The sequence below is a fragment of the Sebastes fasciatus genome, chromosome 2 (genome assembly GCF_043250625.1).
Source record: "Sebastes fasciatus isolate fSebFas1 chromosome 2, fSebFas1.pri, whole genome shotgun sequence".
NCBI lineage: Eukaryota > Metazoa > Chordata > Actinopteri > Perciformes > Sebastidae > Sebastes > Sebastes fasciatus.
The window spans coordinates 38,902,554-38,927,833 of NC_133796.1; the positions used below are offsets into that span (position 1 = coordinate 38,902,554).

At 39.9% G+C, this 25,280-nt stretch overlaps 2 protein-coding genes across 4 annotated transcripts in view; one reads left to right on the forward strand and one right to left on the reverse strand.

Moving 5' to 3' along the window:
* The window catches only part of ubap1lb (ubiquitin associated protein 1-like b), a 424,774-nt gene that overhangs the window by 238,484 nt on the left and 161,010 nt on the right, over window positions 1–25,280 (forward strand). The gene's annotated exons all lie outside the window — the stretch shown is intronic.
* On the reverse strand, window positions 312–9,718 carry htatip2 (HIV-1 Tat interactive protein 2). Of its 2 annotated transcripts, XM_074622893.1 has the most exons (8): window positions 9,645–9,718; window positions 9,321–9,534; window positions 7,906–8,095; window positions 7,708–7,815; window positions 5,349–5,486; window positions 5,143–5,204; window positions 3,426–3,675; window positions 312–636 (listed from the first exon to the last, which is right to left on the reverse strand). In XM_074622893.1, the coding sequence occupies exons 2-7, from the start codon at window positions 9,434–9,436 to the stop codon at window positions 3,459–3,461; spliced, it is 831 nt and encodes a 276-aa protein (XP_074478994.1). In that variant the 5' UTR covers window positions 9,437–9,534; window positions 9,645–9,718; the 3' UTR covers window positions 312–636; window positions 3,426–3,458. The 2 variants fall into 2 exon arrangements, with proteins under 2 accessions (XP_074478994.1, XP_074478986.1); XM_074622885.1 differs by having other exon boundaries at window positions 9,321–9,661.

Sequence of the window (25,280 nt, forward strand, 5' to 3'; positions counted from 1 at the left end):
CTTTAGAAACATTGGAAATGTAGACAAAATTCACTATCGACGAAGTTTATTCAAAATTGTTCCATTCCTGGTATCACTATAAAAACACTTCATATCTTCAATGGTCGGCGACTCAGCGTTGTATCTGCATGTTACAGATACCGTTAAATCTAAAATGAACAAATACTATATATTACCTGTACTATAGCATAGCATAGATATTTTGTATATGCATGCAATATATGCCGCACAGATGTAGACACCAGATATTACTAATATTGATACAGCCATTATGGAAACATTTTCCTAAATCAAACACACACACAGTTAAATAATTATAATAATTTAATAAAAACTCAAGCATTTATTTTAAGGCAGTGCGTTGTCTCAGAGAACAGATGATGCACATCAAAAAGCAAGACAATAGTTCCCTGATGAAAATATTACAATATCATGAAAGACCACAGAAATACCCAGATACAATTAAATGATTAAGTATTTTATGGATCTGGATATTTTAGGTTGTTTTCTCCATAAAGAATCTAGCAGAACCCACCACAGTCAGTACTTTGGCATGATGATGATGATGATGATGAGGATGATGATGTGAATAGTGTTTGCAGTATGTAGTCGTCTCTGTACAGCTGCTGCAATTACCTGAAAAGAGGAAATAAAATCAACAGTTTGGAGACACAGGTCACACAGACAGTCACAAGTGAACTTTGAACTGAATTGTTAGCTTGATATGAAAACTAAAAGCCTTTTGTTGTGCTTATATAAAGTAGTGATCATCTTAGTGGAACATTTTTAATATAACTTTATAGTTAAATTGGTCAGGATTTTAAAACTCCTTTAATCTGAGCCCCAATCTTAACGGGAAAATTCACCACCTTTTACGTGGATGTCCAGTCAGTGTTTGTTGGTAAATGTAGTTGACCGAATACATACACCTCCAGATTTGATACTATCACGATACTTGGGTGCCGATTCGATATGTATTGGGATTTTTTAGTATTGCGATTATACACGTATTGCGTTTCAATATTACGATTTATTGCGTTTTTGGTTAACTTGTTTAACACTAGACCATTGGAAAAAGTGGAATCATACACTTCTAGGGGCTTTTACTTGGGAAAATATCTAAATAAATACAGTAAAAATGTTTAATTTTCAGTATGTATGTAGTCAGAGATGTCCTGATGTCAAATATATCAGTCATTGCCAGGCATTATTTATCACTCTTTTTTTCCAGCAACCCAAAAATCAAAGAATAAAGACATTTCCCTCACAAATTAGTGGTATTTTCTTTTTAATTTATAGGGGACATGTAATGTTTTATACTTCTGGTGAATAAAATCCAATCAATCTTATTTCCATATATGTATTTTTTATATACAGTTCCCTTTGTTAACCCCTTATTTTGAAAACTGGACGTAGTCACACGTGTATACTTCCTCTAACTTCTCCAAGGTCATCTCTAGCTCTCCCGTCAGCTCTGTTCTCTTTATACATCCATGGTCAGCTCCATCGGGGCTGTTTGAATGCATTTAACATAAATGTCAGTATATGGGTGCTCTACAGTTGTAGCGTCGGCCCATTTGACCACGGAGATGAGAGTGACGGCTGGCTTGACCGCAACGTTACTGCAATACGATAACGTTTCCTGTCCATGACAGAGTTAGCATGCAGCTTTAGCCGTGATGTTTAGCTCTGCTTTTCCTGCAATGTGTGAAACCAAAAGTGTTTCCATCCTTTGCTGGATGTGTAGTGTTTACCACTTTGAATTGAATATGTGAGGGTGCAGGTCATGTCCTCGCCGACCCTCTGCTGGTTTCTGCTCGCCACGGCCGGCCGGCTACTGTTTGTTTTGAGTGACGGATACTGAACGTATATGAAGTCACGTTACTCAGACTACAACAATAAAAGCGGTACCTTCCTTCTACCTCCGCATAGAGTCAAATGAAGCAAATATATAGATTCTGGCATTAAAAAATGTATTTCAAAATTGTAACAAAAAATCGCGATACATAGGTGAATCGTTTTTTTCCCACCCTTACTGCTATATTGAACCAGAAAGCTGAGTTTGCAGCTGCAAAATCTGTTGTTCTTCCTGCATCCAGTGCCGTCATTTGACGTGACAGTGACGTAGTTGGAGACATGGAAGAACTACAGGCTGCTATTTAAGGCACCTTGTTCTCTTTGCTTGTATTGTAAACTGCGAAAACGTCATCCGAGTGCAGAGGATGTTATGGACAAAGGTACTTTTTACAGTGTTTTGGCTGATTCGGTTATTCAACAGTATTTTATTCGAGCCAGAGTACACGGCCGAAGAAATACAGCGGAGAGAGGCCGAGGCTGTGGCTGCATTAGCCGCGCAGGAGGATATGGCCGCTGGGGAGCCTGGGCGTCAGAAGCTAGCGTGCAATGCATCCTGGTACATGTAGCACGACTCCGTGAGCAGGTGAGCTCAGCTTTCTCGGTCAATGTGGCACACGCTGGGGAATTTATTGCTTCAATTTACCATCAACATTAAAAGGCAAATTTTCCCTTTTAAGAAGAGCGTTGTCATGGAAACTAAATTGGTTATTCATTATACTTATTTGTTCTGTTTGTGTGTAATCTTAGAGTGCAAACTGCCATTTAAGTTTATTTCTTTTAAGTTTATAGGAATGGTGCATTAACATTAAAGCTTCAGTAGGCAGAATGTTTTTGGCATCATTGGGCAAAAATTCCATAATAACCTTTCAGCATATTGTAATTCAAGTGTTCTCAGAGAAAACTTCCTAGACTTCTGCTCCTCCTCATAGCTCTGTTTTCAGGCTTTAAAAAATCTAGCCCGTGACGGGAGACTTTGTCCAATCACAGGTCATTTCAGAGCGCGCGTTCCTGTTGAGCGTTCCTATTGGCTGTGCTCCAGCTGGTGGGCGGTGCTTGGTATTTCCTCAACCTGATCTCAACCTGGCTGCCGGGTCACAAACTTTTTACAGCTAAACAGTACAGTACAAGATGATTCTGAAAACATTTGAGATGAGAAATAGGCATTACAGTAAGATAATATTGATTCATACAGCATTTGATCAGCGCTGCCTAGTTTGACTCCGGTCTGTGAAACCTTTTAGATGAAATCTTGCAGATGCCATTATAAAGATGCCGTTTTATAAAAATAACTTTTTAAAATCATATTTGCTCCATTTCTACCCACTGCAATTTTAAGATACAGACAAAATATATATATGTATATTCCTTGCATAAAACAGGATTAATAACGTGCAGACACGACAACCCATTTGTGTGATTCCCTGCCTCACCAGAGTCCTGTGTCTAATGTAAATGGCTTGACATCCATATAGTCATCAGATAAGTGTCAAGGAGGCCAACATGGGTCAGTCCCATACCAGGAAACCTTGCTTGAAATTAAATGAGTAAATGGGTAATCTTTTTCTCACCTCAGTATATTTCTTGCTCTCTCTTTCTCTCTCTTATTTCCCTGCACTCTTTCCCAGAGTGGCGATGTCTTTGTTCTCAAGGATCTCCGTCTTCTGCTCAGGTTGAAGCAGAGTGTTTGACACCATCGCTTTAGCCACCGCTTGGATTGGGATGGACATGGACGTAGAACACACAGCAGAAAAGGCATTGAAGAATTTCCTGGCCATCCACTCAGCAGGCCGACTCTCCTGCCTCTCTACCAGCAAAACCCTGTTGGAGAAAAACACAAAGGTATTGATGATTTAGAGATTGGATTGGGTTGGATCAGCTTATTTAAAGGTGCAGTTGGTAACTTTTATAAAAATAACTTTTTTTTATCATGTTTGCTCATAGTGTCATTATATCCTGCCAGAAGTACATGAGACAGATAAGCTGTGAAAACAATCATGTTCCTCTGTCTGCTGTTAGTGCTCCTAATGGCATTTTGCAAAATTCAACCTCGCCCGAAGAAAAACAACCGATCGGAGCCGAGGAGTCTCTAATGCAGCTGTCAATCACTGCTCGTGAATCAAACGGTCAAACTAGGCAGCGCTGAACAAATATGAATCAATATTCTGTTACTGTAATGTCTATTTCTCTCCTCAGATGTTTTCAGAAACATCTTGTAGTGTTCTGTTTAGCTGTAAAATGAGAAAGTTTGTAACCCGGCAGCCATGTTGAAATCAGTCGAGCCAAAACCAAGCACCGCCCACCAACCGGAGTAAACTTTCTCATTCTACAGCTAAACAACAAGATGTTTCTGAAAACATTTTATGTGAGAAATAGGCATTAGAGTAACAGAATATTGATTCATATTTGATCAGCGCTGCCTAGTTTGACCGTTTCATCTGAGTTTGTGAGTTTTGCAAGCAGTGATTGACAGCTGCGTTAGAGACTCCTCGTCTCCGATTGGTTGTTTTTCTTTGGGTGGCATCTTTCAAATGCCATTAGAAGCACTAAAAGGAGGCAGAGGAACCTGCTTTTTTCAGGTCTGCGCTCTCCGAGTGCACTTCTAGTCTGTATCATGTGAAACTGTGCATTTCAAATCTTTGTCATGGTCTGTACCACAGTAACTTTGTTATAATTTGGCACATTAAAATTCCACACCCACACTATTACTATCCATCCATGACTTTAAACATAAGTCACATGGTGCCACATAAGTGCCTTGTTTACTGGATGGAGTTTTGGTAACCTGTCAAACTGGCATATCAGCAGCAGGGGAGTCAAAACAACCTCGATCACAGTCCCTGAAACATTAATAAAGCATAATGTAAAGCTCTTCTTCTCTAGTGTTGAACTAAGAACGTATGACATGGATGAATATGAGCACCGGCCCAGATTCGGTTTTGTTCTGCTCAGCGTCCATTTGCATTATAAACAACCAGCAGCTATCGGATGTCATCATCCATCCCCACATCCCCGCATGTTTTGGTGTCATTTCCTGTAGCGGGTTGAGATAATGATGACATACATAACTTATTCAGTTATTCAGCTGAAAGAAGATGCATTTTTTCAGGCATGTCTGCAAATATTGGCCAAGTTGACAGGATTCTCAACTGTTTGACTATACACAATACTTCTGTTGTACAGAATGTATTCATTTATCTATGCATTTTTGTTTAGTTTGGGGACAATTTTTCTTGTCTCATATGGTGAATTTGGAAGTCGATCTCATAAAAAAAGTAAATGACTCACCCTGGTCTGTAAATGGCAAATCTGTCAAGACCCAGCGCCTCAATCTCTGCTTCCACTTGTCCCTGGAAGAAGAAAATCCATTTCATGTTGACCTTTCAGTGACTGTCCAATGTCGTCACTTACTGAGACACACAGGGAAGCTTTAGTTGAGAAAAAGAAGAAGACCCTCAGTATGTGGCACGCTGTAGAGGATGGAAATAAAATACCTTGACTTTGAGGTAGAGGAAGTTGCTGTTTTTGTCGGCTCCTCTGGAGGACTCCAGGTGGAACTGTGTGCAGCCTCCTGCCTTGGCGAGCTCTGCTGACTTTAGAACGTAGTCATGATCGACGCGGATGAATCCTTCCTGAAATGAAAGAGAGAAGTAACAGAAAAACATTATTTTGACAGCATTTTGACATTGAGAGGCGTTTGCCACAGCTTTCCTATCAAATGATCATTCAAATAATGTTGTGAATAAATAATGTGTCACTATTATATTATTAGGGCTGTCAAAGTTAACACGATAATAACGCCTCAACGCAAATTTGTTTTATCACCACTAATTTCTTTAACGCAATTTGTGATTCTTAGGTTGTGGCGGGCTCAGTTTTAAATCTAGAGTAAAGATACTGGTATCATATAAAACTATAAAACCTAAAGAATCCATCGGTACCAACCATGACAATTTTGGCGAGGTAAGACCGGCATGGTCATTTTCAAAGGGGTCCCTTGACCTCTGACCTCAAGATATGTGAATGTAAATGGGTTCTATGGGTACCCACGAGTCTCCCCTTTACAGACATGCCCACTTTATGATAATCACATGCAGTTTAGGGCAAGTCATAGTCAAGTCAGCACACTGACACACTGACAGCTGTTGTTGTCTGTTGGGCTGCAGTTTGCCATGTTATGATCTGAGCATATATTTGACATACTAAATGCAGTACCTGTGAGGGTTTCTGGACAATATTTTTCATTGTTTTGTGTTGTTAATTGATTTCCAATAATAAATATATATATACATTTACCTAAAGCAGCATATTTGTCCACTCCCATATTGATAAGAGTATTAAATACTTGACAAATCTCCCTTTAAGGTACATTTTGAACAGATATAAAATGTGTGATTAATCGCGATCAAATATTTTAGTCGACTGACAGCCCTATATATTATATATTATACCCAGGGTCTGAAATTAGCACCCTCCAAATGGGGGTATATTGTTGGCAGTGATGGGTGAAATCATCAGGACACCTGCCACTTGGGCAGGCAGGGAAAACGCTAGTGATGGGAATAAAGATTTCACCCGCCACTGCCAACAATTTACCCGCATTTGGCGGGTGCTAATTTCAGACCCTGGCTGCAGGGATTAGGCTTTTCCCTAGGGATGCACCAATACTGATACCGGATTGGATATCGGGCCGATACTGACTCAAACAGCTGGATGGGGATCATCTATTAAATTAAATTCTATTTGTATATATTATATACATTATAAACTGGAATTTTAATTCCTCTTTAAGTTTTGACCAATATGCATTAAAAAGGTTTACACCTGAATTGTAATTCCTGTTAATTTTTTACCAAGTTGCTGGTGTACATTTTATTATTTTAATAATAAATAACAATTCACTAATTTGTATTTATGTATTTATTTGTTATATTGTGTTTTACAAAGTCAGGAAAGCAATGTTTAAGTCCAGCCTGGTGTCTCCTTACACATAAAAGAATGATCCCAGTCACTTCCACACAGTGAGGCATACAGCTTATTAATTAAACACTGGTATCAGATCGGTACTCGGTATCGGCCGATACCCAAAGCCCAGGTGTCACTGTCGGCATCGGGACTGAAAAAGTCACATCGTGCATCCCTACTATTCCCAAAGCGAGCCCTTCTGCACCTCAGTGCTCTCTACCTGCGCTCGGAGGCCAGTAGGGCGAGGTGGTGGTTGAGTGGGTGTGTGATGTCATAGATATAGAACTGATTTTGCAATGGCCTTATTGTTTAGCTCTGCGATGTTGGGTGTGGAGAGACCAATTATCCTAGCAGCAGTGTTGGTTATGCTTGTGAGTTTGGCCCAGTTAGTAATGAATAACATGTTAAAGAAGCAGGTGGAACAGGACAGTAGAATGGCCTGAATAATGCTCTGATACAACAACAGGGGGAGATTTTTTTTTAGCATAAACACATAAGATATATAAACATTTTTGATAAGGATCCCTTGAATTTGTTTTTTTAAGAGACCAAGCTATGTCCACAGCAGGACATTTTACAGTTGACAATACTTGCCAGTCCTCGGACGGACAAACTGTGTAATAGTGTTCCTGTTTCTAAATTAATTCAAACATGTCTTTAGCATTCTGTCCTGCAATTTCTTGCTACTTACTGGCTGATTTCTACGGCAAAACCAATGTAATGTATTTCGATGAGCAAATATTGGCAGATGTATTGGCCTAGCCAGTTTATCAGTCCTAACAGATACTCTATAGTGTATTTTGGTAATGTTGTGCTACAGTACAACAGTGAAATTTTAATTGATTCACCAGTAAAGAACCCGTGTTGGATTTATAAAGTTTAACTTACAGTCCCTGCTTTCGCTTTGGTTGTTCCCAGGCAGCAGTAGCCAACATCATGTCCCTGGAAGGCTGCAGCATAATCATCAAGCTTCTCAAAGTCCACCACCTCTTGTACCTGGAGGCATAGAAAACACAGTGTGAAGCAAACCGTCACTCTCAACATGATGAATCTCAGGTAATGGGAGTCAACTGACTACCCACTAACCAGGTTTTCATATGCTTTGTCCTCAAAGGTGAGCTGTCTCCTTCCGATGAGCGTGATCTTGGAGAAGATGTTGCGCCCCAGCAGCTCCTGAAGCAACAATTTGCCTGTTTCCCCGGAGGCACCGAGGATGAAACAGCTTTTATTTTGCTGCCTGAAGTTTTCCTCCAGAGTCTTCATGTCCTCAGCCATGCTGTGTGCAAAGACAAAGTGACAGCAGGTAATGCCAAAGTCAAACAACGGTGTATTATATGCAGGCAAAGTGTGCAACTGTGAAACATGCTGTGTAAATAGTGTTTACTATCTTGGCATAAGACATATTTTCACATACGTATTTGGGCAATTAATAGGAAATTAATTTTGTAGTCAGATGACTGCCATTGACAAGAAACGCTATCTCCAGACGGAAGCTAGTTTGGTGTTAAGAGGACAGAGACCACGTACCACCTCAGAAAATATTTGACCCTCCAAGTACCACCATTATGACCAGGGGGGGTGGGCAATTATTTTTCCTGGGGGGTCCACATGAGAAACCCAGATTGTTGCCGGGGGCCAAACAAATTCTGTCAGACGTAACCTCTATTTTATCACTACATTAATTTATAGAAAACATACTGCACACTTATTTTTCAGCATTTATTATACTGAAAATCACTCCAAACAGCATATTATTAAGAAAATTACATTATATGCAGGAGTTTTTGAACCGTACAGGACTGACTGTTTTGGGTAGTAATGTTTCCATTAACAAAACAGAATCCCCAGCATGACAAACTATAAAGTCATGCACTACAGGTCCAAAAGGCCCTCTTTATCAGGGCAGGGAGACACAGTACTGTAGTGTACTTTATTATCGTCATCTATAGTGGTTGTTTGCATAAAACCACACAATTCAAATGATTATTTAAATATTTGCTTTGTTTAAATCAATCTTGGCAAGCTGCTCAGAGCTAGTGTCTGGAAGTTACAGATCACAATTATCTCTCTATTATCTAGTCGACCTCGGTGGACGACAGTAATCGAGGTTATAAACTATGTAAAACTGTAAAGTAGTGGATGCAATTTATGACGAACTTATGAGAACATGCATACAATCCTGAATCCAGTCATAGTTTTGTTTTACAAGGCGAGTATGTTTCCTAAAAAACAAAGGGAACCTTTAAGTCACCTGTTTCTTAACGGGGTCTGGTTTGACTACCAGAGACGACCCAGGGAGGAGCCTTCCTGGGTTAAATTAAATCGTGGTTTATTATCTCTGACAGGTCTGGGACCATCGTAGCTAACGCTGACATCAATACTAACGTTACTCATATCCGCATTTAGATAACGTTACGTTACAAGTAGGTCTCCTAATGTAACGCTTGTATACATGTGCAGAGTCCATCTGTCAGAGCAGCTAAACCGAGACGGGTCGTTACCTGCTGTATTTAACCGGATCAGGGTCGTCGAGATAAGTCAGAACAGCTGCAATGACAACAACTACTGCAGCTAAGAGACCGGTCGCTTTTCCCAGGGTGGTGTCCAGTAGTTTCATTACACACACTGCTGCTAGGAGCAACGATCACACTGCTGGATCACTTCCTGGTTGCCTCATCTCTCCGGACGGTGCTCTCTGTCTGCTTCACTGATAGGCTGAGGACACACATAGACATAACCGTCTCCGTCAACGATAGACGGTGAAAAGAGTTCACAGCACAACTGTTCATTGTATATTATATGTATCTGGTTTGATGTGATAGTACATTCAACAGGAAGGGAGAGAGACGCTTGAACTTCAACAAGACTGTCTCATCCTGATTTTCCACCATAGACAACGCTTTATGGACTGCGCATGCGCAGTGGCAATTTGGAAAAGCACTGCCTATAGCAGTGGTTCTCATTTATTATACTGAAACTCACTCCAAACAGCATATTATTAAGAACATTACATTATATGCAGGAGTTTTTGAATTGTACAGGACTGACTGTTTTGGGTAGTAATATTTCCATGAACAAAACTTAACAAAACAGAGAATCCCCCAGCATGACAAACTATAAAAACATGCATTGCAGGTCAAAAAAAGCCTTATTTTTGGGGGCAGGAAGGGAAGCCTACTGTACACAGTACTGTACTGTACTTTGTTATTGTCATCTATAGTGGTTGTTTGCATAAAAACACACAATTCAAATAATTATGATTATTTGAATATTTGCTTTGATAAAAAAAAATCTCAGCAAGCTGCTTAGAGCTAGTGTCACAATTCTCTCTCTATTATCTATTTGATATTGATGTGAAAACATCTCCTAACAACTGGATATAGATTCATTGTCCCACACAAACATACTCTTTTTCCCACATTTGGTTAGTTGGGATCTGGTCACCCTACTTCAGACATGTTTCATGGTGATAAACTGAAATACATTTCAATTTGAATCATGTTAAGATAAGACGAGATATTCCTTTATTAGTCCCACAGCGGGGACATTTGCAATGTTATTGAATGTAAATCCAACTTACATACCACTACATGTGTGGTCTCTTGCGAACTGGTTAGTTCACACTGTTGAAAACAAGAGCTCTTTACATAAGAAATACACTTTCAAAATATGTGTGTGATGGCCTAATTTGAGGAAAATTCTACGGATGTTTTAAAATGCTAAAATTGTAAATAAAAAAAGCTGATAAGATGTTGAAGAAAAGCATCTGATGTGAAATATAGCTGTACAGAAAACAGGGTCCCACAGCAACGAGGGGAAAGCGAAAGGCTCTCCATCCTTACACTGATGGAAGCCATTTACACATCATGCGCTGTATTAAAAAAACACCCAATGAAAGGCTTTTTAACTTGAGGATACCTTGGATCTTTTCTTTCCAAATAAGTTGAAAAGTTGTCCGGGATGGCAGCACTTGTGTGTAATTCGGTCAGGAAATCCAGCCTGGACCCGGAGCGCGAACCGAACCCTGAAAAATGTCTTCGCCTTTTGTCAGACCTTCGGGGGGTTTCATTAGCCAAAACCTCCACACAAAGAAAGCAAGTCCAGTCACATGCAATGAATTCATCAACACCCCATGTTTTTAACACCCCTGCCACTTCGAACACAAGGCATCGACCCAATCTAATAGAATATGATGGAGCCAGGGATGATCCTTTAAAGATGTCAGCAGTAAGAGACAGAAAGAAAAGAGGCTGAGGTTGAGAGAAGAGGCCTTAAACTGGCACTCTGCTGAAATGAAATGTCGCCTCTTTGTTCCTTAGCCGCGGGTGCTAATTGGGCCTAGCGGCGGGGAGGAAAGCTGCTGCTGGGCTCCTGTCTGTCGCACCTGTTGAGACATTGTCTCTCACATTGATCAGACAGGAAGTTGGAGTAAGAAGGTTTATGCCTCAGTGGGTGCGTGGCAGAAACGTGGTTCAATTTCCTTTTAGAGCTCCGCCGCTGGAGGTGGAAATACCAATGGTGGTCAGTGGTCAATTGCATTTGACCATTGATTATCTTGCACTAAAGCACATATGGATCATAAAGAGTTGGTTTTCATTGGCTTTTTCCACATTCTTTATACCTCAATCACAGTCCCTCCTGCCTTTTCCTCAGCATTGCATAACGTTTGATGTCTCCGTCGCTGCTGTTCTGCCACACTTCACCTGAAGCACCATTCAGACAGGATTAGCTTTTATAACAGTGGATGTGAAATAATGGCTCACACAGTTCATACTGCTACCTGTGATATGAATTAGTGATGCATTGAAGTTGATACCAATGTTCGATATTTTCTAGGGCTGGGACGATACACCTTTCTCCCGATTCGATACTATCACGATACTTGGGTGCCTATTCAATATGTATTGCGATTTTTAAGTATTGTGATTTGATATTATAATTTATTGCAATTTTTGTTAACTTTTTAACACTACACCATGTGAAAAAGTTGAATCATACACTTCTAGGTACTTTTATTTAAGAAAATATCAAAATATTACAATAAAATTGTTTGATTTTCAGCACGTATATAGTCAGAGATATCCTGAAGTCAAATTGTCAGGAATTATTTTTTAATTTTTTTTCCAGCTAACCAAAAATATAAAGAATAAATACATTTCCTTCACAAAATTGTGGTATTTTCTTTTTAATTCATAAGTGACATTTAATGTTTTATACTTCTGGTGAATATAATCCACTCAATCTTATTTCCATATATGTATTTTGTATATACAGTTCCCTTTGTTAACACCTTATTTTGAAAACCGGATGTAGTCACGTGTGTCTACTTCCTCTAACTTCTGAAAAAAGGTCATCTCTAGCTCTCCCGTCAGCTCTGTTCTCTTTATACATCCATGATCAGCTCCATAGGGGCCGTTTGAATGCATTTAACATAAATGTCAGTATATGGGTGCTCTAGTGTCGGCTGATTTGACCTAGGAGATGAGAGTGACGGCTAGTTTGACCGCACGTTACTGCGATACGATAACGTTTCCTGTCCATGACAGAGTTAGCATGCAGCTTTAGTCCTGATGTCTAGCTCTGCATTTCCTGGTAATGTGTGAAACCCAAAGTGTTTCCATACTTTACTGGATGTGTAGTGTTTACCACGTTGGATTTAATATGTGAGGGTGCAGGTCGTATCCACGCAGGCCGGCTACTGTTTGTTTTGAGTGACAGATACAGATCAAATATGACGTCACGTTACTCAGACTACAACAATAAAATCGGTCACCTCCTTCTACCTCTGCATACACTCAAATGAACTCAAATATATTGATTCTGGCATTCAAAAATCTATTTCAGAATCGTAAAAAAAAAAATCACAATAAATAGGTGAATCGATTTTTTTTCCCACCCCTAATATTTTCCCACCTGCACTGGCAAATACTGATGCATGTTTCTGTAAGATTTTTTACTACAGATGCAGGTGAAAAACAGGTAGAGCAAAACTGATAATGCTCTTTAAGGTTGGTACAGGCAAATGCCAATAGTAGACTAATATATTTAGGCATTTGCTAATGTTAATGGATTTGCACCTGATAAGAGATGCACAGATATACTGTAGTAGGACAGCGTCTTCACACCAAAAAATTTACCATGTGTCACATGCAATTTCTGCAGTTGAGGCTGAAAATGCACAAACAATAAATCTCCAACCTGGATGGTATAGAGCAAAGAAAAGCTACAGCTGAACCAGGGTTGGGATGGTTAGTTTAATCGCAACTGTACAGTATTTTCATTGTATTTAGTCACAGAAAAATGACCAAACTTTTTTTACAAGGCTCAAAAATAAGGCTTGCCCGCTTGCCTGGGGCAAGTAAGATGCCACATCGGGCCAGCAAATCTAAAAACGTACTTGCCCGATTGGGCAAGTAGTAAAAAAGAATTTAACACATTGTTTGTTTCCAAAGCTGATAATGGAAGTAGCTCATGAGAGTGAGCGATTTTGCTTCTTTCTCATATCGTTTATGAGCTGAAGCACAAGCGAACATTTCAATTATCCTGGAAACAGGGGTTTAGTTGGGTGGCGTTTGAGGATGTGGGCGAAACTTTAACTGTGTATTGCACAGTTTGCCGTAAGTTTGAGAGCAAGGCGGATAAAACATGACGATTGGCTTTAGTCTTATTTATTTGATAACCACTATTTTAACTAATTTGTACAGGGGCAAGTAAAAATTGACTTTGGGCAAGTTTCTGATCCACTTGCCCGACCAGGCAAGTGGAAAAAAACATTAACGTTGAACCCTGTTACAGTTCAATACTATACATGATTCCGGGTTTACGTATCAACGCATTTATACTAACTATGACTGTACAAAAGTCCTTATTCATTCCTTCTTAAATGTGCTTAAATGTGCACACAACTGATTCCAAGTTTCACCATTTTGACTTTTTTCAAATTGTTTTTGAACCTCAGTTTTCTTATAGCTTGCAGTGCAAAATGCAAATGATAAAGCAACATTTATTTATTTTTTGGTTTATTTAAGACAGGCACATTGTAAAATAAATGTATTGCTCCAGACAGAGCAAAATGCTAATTTCCATCTGTTGTCCCTGGGCATGTGAAATACACATAACAATATAAAAATGTCAACTCCACATTAATAGATACTAGGGATGGAACGGTTCAGGTAAAGAATCCAAACTGTTCGGTCCGCTAGTCACAGTTTGGGTCGTGTATGCATCGTTCGGTTCATTTGAAATAAGTTATGAGGCCGATTGTGTATTATTTTCATGTAGAGTTAGGCTCCCGTTTATTGTCACACTAGAAATCAAGGCCTATTGAAGGAGCCTGGGACTCGGGCGGACGTCTCTCTTGAGGTACGGGGTATAACACATGCGCAGTGTAACTGAAGCTGCGGTCGTGCCTTGTGGTTGGCTCAATTTCGTGGAGTGAGGGCGAGATTTTACTGCGCATATGTTGTACCCCAAAGATATGACGTGTGACGCAGCCTTCTTCACAGATGAAGTGCAGAGTGTGGCTGTCAGAAAGTTAAGGAAATGGGGAGTAGACACGATAAAGTACAGTTAGAGGATCCACCAGCATCGTTTCGCTCTGCTGTATGGGAGCACTACGAATCATTACGAATTTAGTGTTTCCTAGAAAAATGACAAAAAAAAATGGTGGATAAAATGGCCACTGTGTAAGCACTGTGCAGCACGTGTGGTTTAAGCTAGCGGCAACACTTCGGGTAGGAATGAACAACTCCTCCTCCCCGCAGCATTTAAACAGCCTATACATGTAGATTCAGACAGGGCGAAAAACACAACTACAGCATCGGGGAGGTTTATAGTGAAAGACATGCAGCCTCATGCAGTCGTGAAGGACGCTGGATTTCAGCATATGATTAACGTAACGTTACTTGAGCCGCGCTATACACTTATAAGCAACACAGTAATTCCAGCAGCACAATCCCTGTAATGTGTTTTATATTTATTAATTATTTTTAAATAACACAGTGGTACAGAAATCCAACCGTATTCCTCCAAATACTGCACTTTTTGAGTGGAAAAACTAATATTTCAATTAAGAGCTGATAATCAGGGAATTGAGACATATGTTATACTGTTGTTGTTTTTTTAGTATAGTTCTGGTTGAGCTTATGCTTCAATTTATGTTGATGGCCTTAGTCTATAATTACATCATATATATTATATGAACATAACAAAGCTGCATTTTTTTGTTTGCACTAATGACTGTAGAAGACATATTCTTTCAGTTAAGATTTAACAATGAAGAAGTGTTTATGTTCTTTATGTAAGCCATACTTTTGTAAAGGCAAACATTTGTTAACTTATTTTTGCCAAATAAATGAAAAGCATGTTGAAATCAGAACATGACCTCTTCGCTGTAACAGAAATGTACTGAACCGAACCGAAAACCGTGATATGAACCAAACCGTGAATTTTGTGAACCGTTCCACCCCTAATAAATACACCCATAGGAAATATATCAGACCTTAATAAAATAAAACTTTAACATAAAACTGAACTGAGGAATACAAACATGTAGATGAGAATGCACTCATAGAGATGAAGAGTAAATGTCTGAACATGGTTGGAGTATCAAACCTCTTCAGTTGGCCACAAACTCAATTTTGGACATCTTTACACAAAGTGATTTTAGGTTTCTGCTGTAGAGGCAGAGAGGGGGTTTCTGGCACAACTTCACCTACTTCCAAAGTGCATGGAGAAGGGAAAAAGTCTGAAGATGTCAACATTCCAGCAACACTTGTAGTATGTAGAAGGAGTTTTGACCTCTTCAGATTTCTGCTGTAGGACATTGTTTCAAAGCTGTTAGCTTGTTAGTGTTTTCAGGCAGCATGTTGAGACTTCTGACAGTGCTAACTGATGACATTTGATTGGCATTTAACAAAAATTTGCACATTTCAGGAGTCATAACTAATCAGATTTAGTTAGTATTCCTATCATTTTTTTGGGCTCCGTGATCTATATGGTCACATTTTTATATTGCTAAATATTGCGGCTACGGCTGTCAAAGTTAATGTGATAATAACACCTTAACACAAATTACTTTTAACGACACTGATTTCTTTAACGCATTAACGCAATCGATCTTTCGGAGGTTATAGCGGGCTCAGTTTTAAAGATACTGTAAACTATATGAAAACCATTGGGATCCATTGGTACCAACCAATGTCATACTAGCTTGTCGCAAAAGAGGCTAAATAACGCTCCAAACTTACGCTAAATTCTGGTGAGGAAAAACTTTCATGGCCATTTTCAAAGGGGTCCCTTGACCTTTGACCTCAAGATATGTGAATGAAAATGGGTTCTATGGGTACCCACGAGTCTCCCCTTTACAGACATGCCCACTTTATGATAATCACATGCAGTTTGGGGAAAGTCATAGTCAAGTCAGCACACTGACACACTGACAGCTGTTGTTGCCTGTTGGGCTGCAGTTTGTCATGTTATGATTTGAGCATATTGTTTTATGCTAAATGCAGTACCTGTGAGGGTTTCTGGACAATATTTGGCATTGTTTTGTGTTGTTAATTGATAATTTATGATTTATCCAATAATAAACATATACATACATTTGCATAAAGCATCATATTTGCCCACTCCCATGTTGAGTATTAAATACTTGACAAATCTCCCTTTAAGGTACACTTTGAGCAGATAATAACTGGGCAATTAATTTGTGATTAATCAAGATTAATCATGGACAATCATGCGATTAATTGCGATTAAATATTTGTATCGATTGACAGCCCTTATTGCGGCACATGATATATCATTTTTTATTTTTATTTCCTTGAAGTAGATGCTGAAATTCTGTAAAACCGACTGATATGAATTGAATTTTAAGGATATTTCCAAATGAAAGACGTGTACACGTGCATGCCTACGTATACACATATCACCCACACACACATGCTGTACACAAACATGGCTTAAGGATTAGAACCCCGATTCCACAGACTCTGGAGTGTGATGCTAATGATGGAAATTAATGGAGCCTGACAGCACAATCTGCTGCCCATTGTCTCCCAATAAACAGCTTTGCTGTCCACATGAGCCACAGAGGGGACGGGAGGGTTTAAGCCGAGACAGTGAGAGCAGGAGACAGGGTGGGTGGAGGGTCAGACCTCAGGGGACGGCGCTGATCCTGAAGTGGGGATTAGCTCAATTAGAGGGGCACTGTCTGATCAAGATGCAGCGTTCGATTGTAGCTATGATGAGGAGTCTCCGTCATTAGAGCCGACTGTTGCCTTTATTTGTTGCTGCGTCTACCGATGTAGCTGGTGCGAACAATAGTCAAGATGATGCCTTTTTGCTTTTCCTGTGACCTCCTGCTCAGATATCCATTTATTGTCATACATTTCAATGGTAATTAATCTCCAATGTGTTTTATCGTCCAAATGATAACAGATCCATGAATATTTCAGTGTGCTCATAGTCAACTAGTTACGGGTCAGTTTTATCAGTTAAAAAAGCAAAAATGTTTGCCTAACTTAGTTCATGTTTTGTGAGATTGTTAAATTTCAAGTTTTAGCATGTTAAAGAAATTTTTTAGATTTACAGTTAGTGTATGTAATGTGGCGCGTAAGCTTAATTTAGCTTCAATGAAGTGTCGGAACAAGCAGATACAGAATATACACAAGGCTCATCTTTTTTTTAAATTTTGTTCAGATTTTGTACAAAAATTGACAGATTTTTTAAAAGGAGTATGTCAGTTGGAACTAATTTTCGCCCGGATATCACCTCTACATGCAATGGAAAATGTATTTGTTTCCCTCTCTAAAAAGACACAGATTGATGTAGTTTACAGTCAATAAGGTCCTCTTTTAGTTTTTAGAAAGTAACCGGACTAAAAAAAATGGATTTTGTGTTATGTATCTATTGTCTGTTTGTAACATGTACTATTTTTATTTCCCTGTGTCATTTTTTGACATGTTTTATTTTATAATTTTTGTAACATTGTGATGCGTGTGAGATTTTAATCTCAAGGAATTAAATACATTTTAAAAAGTAAAAAAATTAAACCCTATATACAAGCATTAAAAAAGAAAGAACTACGTAAACTAAAGTGGTCATGTTGCAAATTGCAATATTTTTTTTAATCATCAGATTTTCCACTAGATTTTGTATTATTGTGTTTTAAGCAGATTTCCAACCATTTTTTATATTGTATATATTAAAATGTACTTTTTGTTGTACAATAACAAGCATACATATATACAACAAAATCCTTTTAAATCTTATCATATGTAATTACAATAATATAGCCCTAGTGTGGAAGCAGTTGTGTCTCAATTTAAAGGAAAATGAAAAGTTTAAGGGGTTAAAAAGGCCATGCCAGCTGCCAGATCCTCTGATCAGCGGTGAAAAAAGCGGTACAATAAAGTAACTCCACAGCGGCTCAGGGTCTTCTTCGGGCTCATGGCTTTGTTGCAGGCTCAGACTCGAGGCTCAGACCTTCACAATATGTTCGTATCGGTGGTGCTCAGAGGAGCTTTTGCTGCTCAAAGAGCCGCAGCTAAGCAGCAATGAGACCTGCTTTCCTTCCTCTGGGGAACAATGGGCTCATTAAAGGAGCAAACAGATTATCAGTGTTTTTCAATAGAGGGTCCTAAGAAGAGTCTGGGGGACCTGGCAGCTCCCAGCAGGTACAGATAAGACTACACTTGCACATCTGGCCAACCTGCTGCTGACTGCTACGCCTGTCAGTGAATCTGCCTCTTTCAATAGTGTCAATTACTTGTGTAAATTTAGTTTGTTTCCCTCAATTGTGCATTTGAAGGGACTGTATGTAAGTTTTTATACTTATAGATAATTTTTTATTGCAAATGTGAGAACAGGTTTTAACCTAACCTAAAAAATGAGACCTTCCACGACTTTCTGTGTTTCCTCTATCAGCATATAGACTAATACGTGAAGGACTCGGGTCAGTGTCCCAGCGGATGTGACGTCCTGGCCGCTCGCGTGTGCCTACTCTGTTTAGCGCAGCTACAGGGATAGCTAACAGTTGGTTAGAAATGGGGTACGCTAACGCAAACAAACGACCAGCCCCCACCACATCTCAGACTCCAACACAAACTCCACGGAAGCACCAAAAAACAAACAAAGTTATATCTAGTGAAGCCGGTCTGGCAAAACAGGAATGTGATCGATGTCGGAGAAAAATTTGTCTTGTGTGAGTGTATGTGTGTACGAGGGAAGTGAGTAGCGAAGCAAGAGAGAGAGCGGCGGCGAAACGAGGAGACGCAGAAGAGAGTAAGTTTGGCTCTGAGAATATCTAGTGAATGTACAGTGGAAGTTTGTGCAGAAATAAATGCTTCAGCTCCTCCAGACCAACAGAGGTTTTCCGTGTCTTGTTTCCTGCTGCTGAGTGAATAGACGGGGCTCCGGAGCGAGTAACGTTATCGTCTCCAACCAAAACCCCGGTGTCTCCCCTGTTTCTTCTGACCGCGGTTGGGAGGCTGAAGCAGGAAAACACGGTATCAGCAGTGATTCATGGAGAGACCTTCGTCTGGTCAAATATAACATTCCTGAAATATAGAGTGATATTGTGGTTTTAGCTGACGTGTGTCGCCTCACTGTTTTGAGCGATGCTCGTTCATGTCTATGTAGAGCGAGCACAAGCGCGAGCAACAAGACGCTGACTTTCGTTGACTTAACGGCCACAGGTGTCGCTGTTAACAAGCACAACTTTTCAGGATTTTGAAAATGCTATAAATATGAAGGCATGGATGTGACAGAAGTTTGTGAGGTCACATGTTTTTGAGGGATCATTTTCTTTTGGAGACTAACCAAGTTGTTTCCTGTGAAGATGGAAGTTTATTTTGAAAAGACTGTACAGTATGCATGTAACAAGTGGAAATTGCTGGACATTCGTAGGAAAATGCACGAAAAAATAGGAATAACTTTTCATAAGATATCATACTGTATGAGGATACAAAGACATCAGAAAAGGACATTTGGAGACAATTATGGCAGTCCTGTGAAATGTTAGACAAATTGTAGACCATCACACCATTGGTTACTTTGACCAGCTCATGCTTTGTTTTCTTTCAGCGTCTGCTGAAAGTTATTACACACCACACTCTATCATGTGCTTTGATCGCAACTCTGAAACGACCAAATTCTGCTTTTTTTCCCCACAGATATGCTCTTGTGACACATCTACTGAAAGTTGTGTACCGCAGACTTTGTTCTGCTGCTGAGCTTTATAAACCCTTGTCTGAATGGTTGTGTATTGGCCACCGAGTCCTTTTCATCAGCATGGCTTTGTTAAAGTCAGTCAACTAATTGACCGGAGATTTTCTCTGTCGTTGAAAGTTATGCTAATATCAGTCAGGGTCTTTTTCAGTATTAGGTATATTTCAGATATATAGTATGTTCTTTGATTTCAGTCAAATTATATTTTAACGCAGAGTCTAGGACCATAGTTGCCAACCTTGAGACCTCAAAAAAAGGGAGGACTTCAAAACCAAAGCAGGGGGTTTGGGGGCCGATGTTGTTTCCTGCATTCTGGAGACTTTTAAAGACGAAAAATAACAAAATATTAAGTAAACTGACATTGCATTTTTATGTTAAATAGGCCTACTTTTAATTTTAGTTTTAATTCTCTGGAAAGAAAACTGAATAATTTGCCCCTCTGGTGTGAACTTGTGTGAATCTCTGGCATAAACTAATATTCATCAGTTTTTATTCATTTTTTGCCCCTGCTTTCTTTCTCTTAGTACTTTCCATTTCCCTGTCATTTTCTCACTCACTGAAGGTCGTTTCAGACACAACACAACAACGGCACCACTGCGCTCTGAAACCAAGCCCCCAGGAAGTGCGCCGGTCGTTGATCCTAACTTTCGTAGTGGCCAAACGGCGGTACTGCAACTTCCGTGTCTGTCACGTGATGCCATTGGGCCCAAAAATACTTTTTCCCATAGACTTACATTGGGAAAGAGACGTCTGTAACTCAGCAGATAATTTTTCTTTTAGTTGAATCAACTTCCCAGTATGATCGCTCTAATAGCCCTTATTTAAAAAAATAATTTTCTAAAGTTGTAAAATGCACTAATAGCCGAATCCAGAGTTATTTCCCTTCCTCCGTTCATGTGAATGAAACCCAGACCGAGGCTGGAGCACAAGCCGTGACGACGGCGTAATGTTGGGACCCCGCGACGGAGTCATGTGACCGAGCGGACGCTACTGCGCATGTCCCATGTGCCCAAGATCCGGGTACTTTTCCAGACGGAAGTCGAGCCATTTAGGCTTCATGCACCACTGAGCAACTTTCATAGGAATGAACGGGGCCCTGCCTACAGCGCTGTATCCAGTTCTCTTAATACATCCATGTCTGAAACCTGTTATTTCGGTTTGGCTTTGCCACACCACGACGGCTTTTCGCTGCATTGAGCAAAACCCAACTTTGGGCGCTGCGCGCTGTGATGTGCGGCGAGCGCAGCTCAAACCGAGTTGTGTCGCAAGCATCTTCTCTACCGGGCAATGCCACAGGTGTAGCTGTATTGTTGTCCGGGGTGGAAGCAGTCGGGCTTATACACGCTGTACATTACCAGAAACAGGTTGAGATAACGAAAAGGGAAAAAAAGGTTTAAACGTTTGTCATAAATCGGGAGAAATACGGGAGAAGGCGATGAAAAAGTCTCCCAGGAATATCAGGAGGGTTGGCAAGTGATGTTTAGGACCACCAAGGCCTGATGAAATGTCAATATTATGACTGTTTATCAGTATTTCGCTCATAATTTATCTCAATGGGTGACATGAAAAGGACAGATTATCGGTTATGAGGAGAGTTTCCCAGGAGAAAATTAAACTTGAAACAGTTCAATCTGCTCGGTGTTGTATGGGTAATAATAGCATAATACACCAAAAGCCTCTTAGTGGATATTTGTGTTTGGCTTTGAGTTTTCACTATCAGGTCTATTTGCTGTCTTAAATCTCCCCTTTGTGGCAGGACGGGTGAAGCTTAATGACTCCTTTGAACTGCCGACATCCCCGGCAGAATGGCTTCGGGAATGTCAACCAACTAACCTTTAGTCTCTTTCCCACATCCAGCGACAGTGTAGGGCACGTAATACCCATCTTTCAATTCCTGTCGTCCACCTAAATTCATTTTGTTCATCACACATGCAAACATGAAGCAATTATCGAAATAAATAGCGATGGCACAATATGCATGGAACACAACATTTTTACTGTTTTACAGAAATCAGATTACTTTGTTTCTCTGGAAGACGTAAATGTAGAAAAGCTCATAATAACTGCGGTTTTGATGCATTTCATGTGTATGGGTTTTGAACAGTTTCTGACCTGGTAGGCTTTTCTCATGCACTGTTCATAGCTTTACCTATGAAAAGTAATGCACTTTAATTTGTATACAGTATATCCCACAAAATTGATTTGTATTTATACCGTGTAATCGTGAGCAGGAAGTATAAAGACCAAAAACTCTGCCTATCGGAGGTCAGGGTGGACGGATGGGTCACCAGACTTTCCCTCCAGAGACCGCTGTGTCCGTGTCCTACTGTGTCCTGTAGCCAAAGTTGATTTATTCGTCATAGTGCTGCAACAATTAATCAATAAGTTGACAACTATTAAATTAATCGCCAACTATTTTGATAATCGATTAATCACTTTAAGTAATTTTTTCAAGAAAAAATAAATTCAATTCCAGCTTCTTAAATGTGAATATTTTCTGACTCCTCTATGACAGTAAACTGAACATCTCTGAAAACAAGACATTTGAGGAGTTCATCTTGGGCTTTGGGAAACACTGATCAACATTTTTCCCCATTTTCTTACATTTTATAGACCAAACAACTAATCGATTAATCGAGAAAAATAATCAACAGATTAATCGACGATAAAAATAATCGTTAGTTGCAGCCCTGCTTTGTAATGTAACTTCTGTACTTAAGTAACTCCGCTTCTGTCGTTATTTTAACCCAAATCACAATATTTTCCTAAACCTAACCAAGAAGTGAAGACGGAAGTTTAATTTGATAAGACTGTACGCATGTAACGAGCAGAAGTTGACGCGTGTTGCTGGACATTCGTAGGATAACGCATGAAAAAATTAGGAACAACTTTTCGTAGTATGAGAATACATTGGTTTTTCAATCCTGCAGCACCTTCGATTTTGGAGAAACAGACAGGAGTACCAGCACGGGAGCAAAGAAATGAACTGCTGTGGACGAGGGCAGCAGCAAAACATGTTTTAAACACCTAAAAGAAAAGACCCACCTAAAAAAAATCAACATCCGTTTCAGTGTACGCTATATTTAGAATATTTTCAACAGGTAAGTGAACTGAAAGCGTTATCTGTACTGTTTTTGTCAACAGAGTCTGCTGACTTTGGAGAGAGCATGGATAAATTCAGTTTCCCATCGGAAAAAGGCTGTCTGATGGCAAGATAAAGGGGTGAAAACACTCTAAATATAGCGTTCACTTAAACTCATACAGATTTGTTTAGGTGTCTAAAATATGTTTTGCTGCTGTACATTGCTTTGCTCCCATGCTTGTACTCTTATCTGTTTCTCCAAACTCCATCTACTGTAGATAATACACTGAGTATGGACAAGTACCACAACCCCACTTTAAAACATCCAAACTATCCCATTAATGACAATAGCTTTATTGCGTGATCGGCTGTACTGAAACTTTATGATGGCCGCTGTCTCAGTGTGATGCTGCTGGCTCTCCTCTGTTCCCGCCTTGGCTTCTGGCTCTTCTAAAAACCAGCTGAGTCTGTCTCTTGGATGGGCCCTGCTGTCCAGCGGCCTACGGGGAGAGTGAAAGAAGGAAGAAGGGAGATCATGTCGGATCATAACGGACCCACCACAGCACGGAGACCTCCCTGCCGATGAGCAAACACCGCTACAAATGGCAGAGCTGGCTGGACAATCGCTCTGTGAATGGAAGCTAATTAGCTGGAGTCTAATGCCAGTTTACTAACACCTGTATTAGCGTGCTCGCTCAGCGGGGAGTCAGGGCTGGCCAACAAGCGCTAATCCCTCATAAGCCTAAAGTACTCCTCCCAAGAACTGGCATTAGCATATTCTGCTTCAGCCAGCTGTTGCCAACCTAAACCTGGACAGGCTTCGACGGGGACGTGTTGATGCAGAGGAGGAGGAAGAGTTTGTATCGGGTTACCTACCTGTGCGTTCACATGTGCATCAGGTCAGGCCTAGAATAAAAGGCGAGAAAGACCGCTTATGGCGGGAGGGGAGGTGGATGGGTCCAACCACAACTTTTTATCAGGAGGCCGGTTGTTTTGTAAGTTACGTTAGTCCCTTTTGCCGCGTGTTTTTTAGTGACGTTTGTAACATGTTCTTTATTTCCATTTTACTTAGTTTTTATGTACTTATTTGAAGCCCAACCATGAAATTTCCCTAAACCTAACTAAGTGGTTTTGTTTTGTTAACACGCGAAAAGGCTAAAATGCATCCTCATGACACGCCGAAAGACACACTAATTGAGGTGGATGTGCCCAACAAACAAGGCTTTCATTCCTGAGACCGCGTTAAGTTTCACTTTCATGTTAGAATCAGCTGTTAGTTTGTGTCCCGTCTTCCCAACATTCAGTGTCATTTTCACTTTACAAGCCCAACCATTTTGTTTTTTCCTAAACCTGACTAAGTGGTTTTATTGCCTACACCTGAAGCGATGCCAAGGGGTGTGACAAAGTGGCCATATGTGACAACTTTGGAATGAGTACGGCAAGCCGCTTTAACATGTAATAGCTAGACAGGATATTCATTAGAGATATTTGCAACGTCATTTTGCCTCATCAAAACTCTAATTCAAGATATCCCTAATTCTATTTTGACCAGGCAAAACTCTGATTTTACATATTCGTAATTACATTGCGACTAGTACGATTCAAACTACTTTTGCCATTCATGTGTATGGGTCATTACAAGAATCTACAATTCTTAATTATGAAGAAGAATTCTGACTAGTCGTAATTCCAGTTTAAGATATCTTTAATTCCCCTCAATTGTACATTGTCCTTTTTAGATATCTTAAATTAAATTTTGACTAGTCAGAATGATGTTGTAGACATCTCTAACCGGAGTTAGGGATAGTCAAAATGTAATTACAGATATCTAGATTTAGAGTTTTGACTAATTGAAATGAAGTTGAAGATATCTGTAATTACGTCAGCAGCTACGGCAAGTGGGAGGCTGCATTGCAGCCGTATGGGTTTATAAAGTGTGTCTCGAGACAATAAATCTACAGTACGCTGTAAATTTCTACCACAACTCTCGAGTGAACAAAGCTCTCTTTGGCCACAGATTCTTTGACGATGAGCTCTTTCTATTTCATGTAATTTTCTAACTATATGATCCACAACGGTCCCTGAACCACTCGTCTCACAGCCAGCTGCACATAGAGACCGATGTAACGTGTCCAGCTCTGAGGACTAA

Excerpts from the sequence above, each read along its gene's own strand:
- htatip2 (XM_074622893.1), bottom strand. The coding sequence starts at position 9,436 with ATGAAACTACTGGACACCACCCTGGGAAAAGCGACCGGTCTCTTAGCT. Across the intron at positions 7,816-7,905 it reads ACAAAGCATATGAAAACCTG|GTACAAGAGGTGGTGGACTT; the intron begins GTTAGTGGGTAG and ends CTATGCCTCCAG. Across the intron at positions 3,676-5,142 it reads TTTGCCATTTACAGACCAGG|GGTTTTGCTGGTAGAGAGGC; the intron begins GTGAGTCATTTA and ends TTTCTCCAACAG.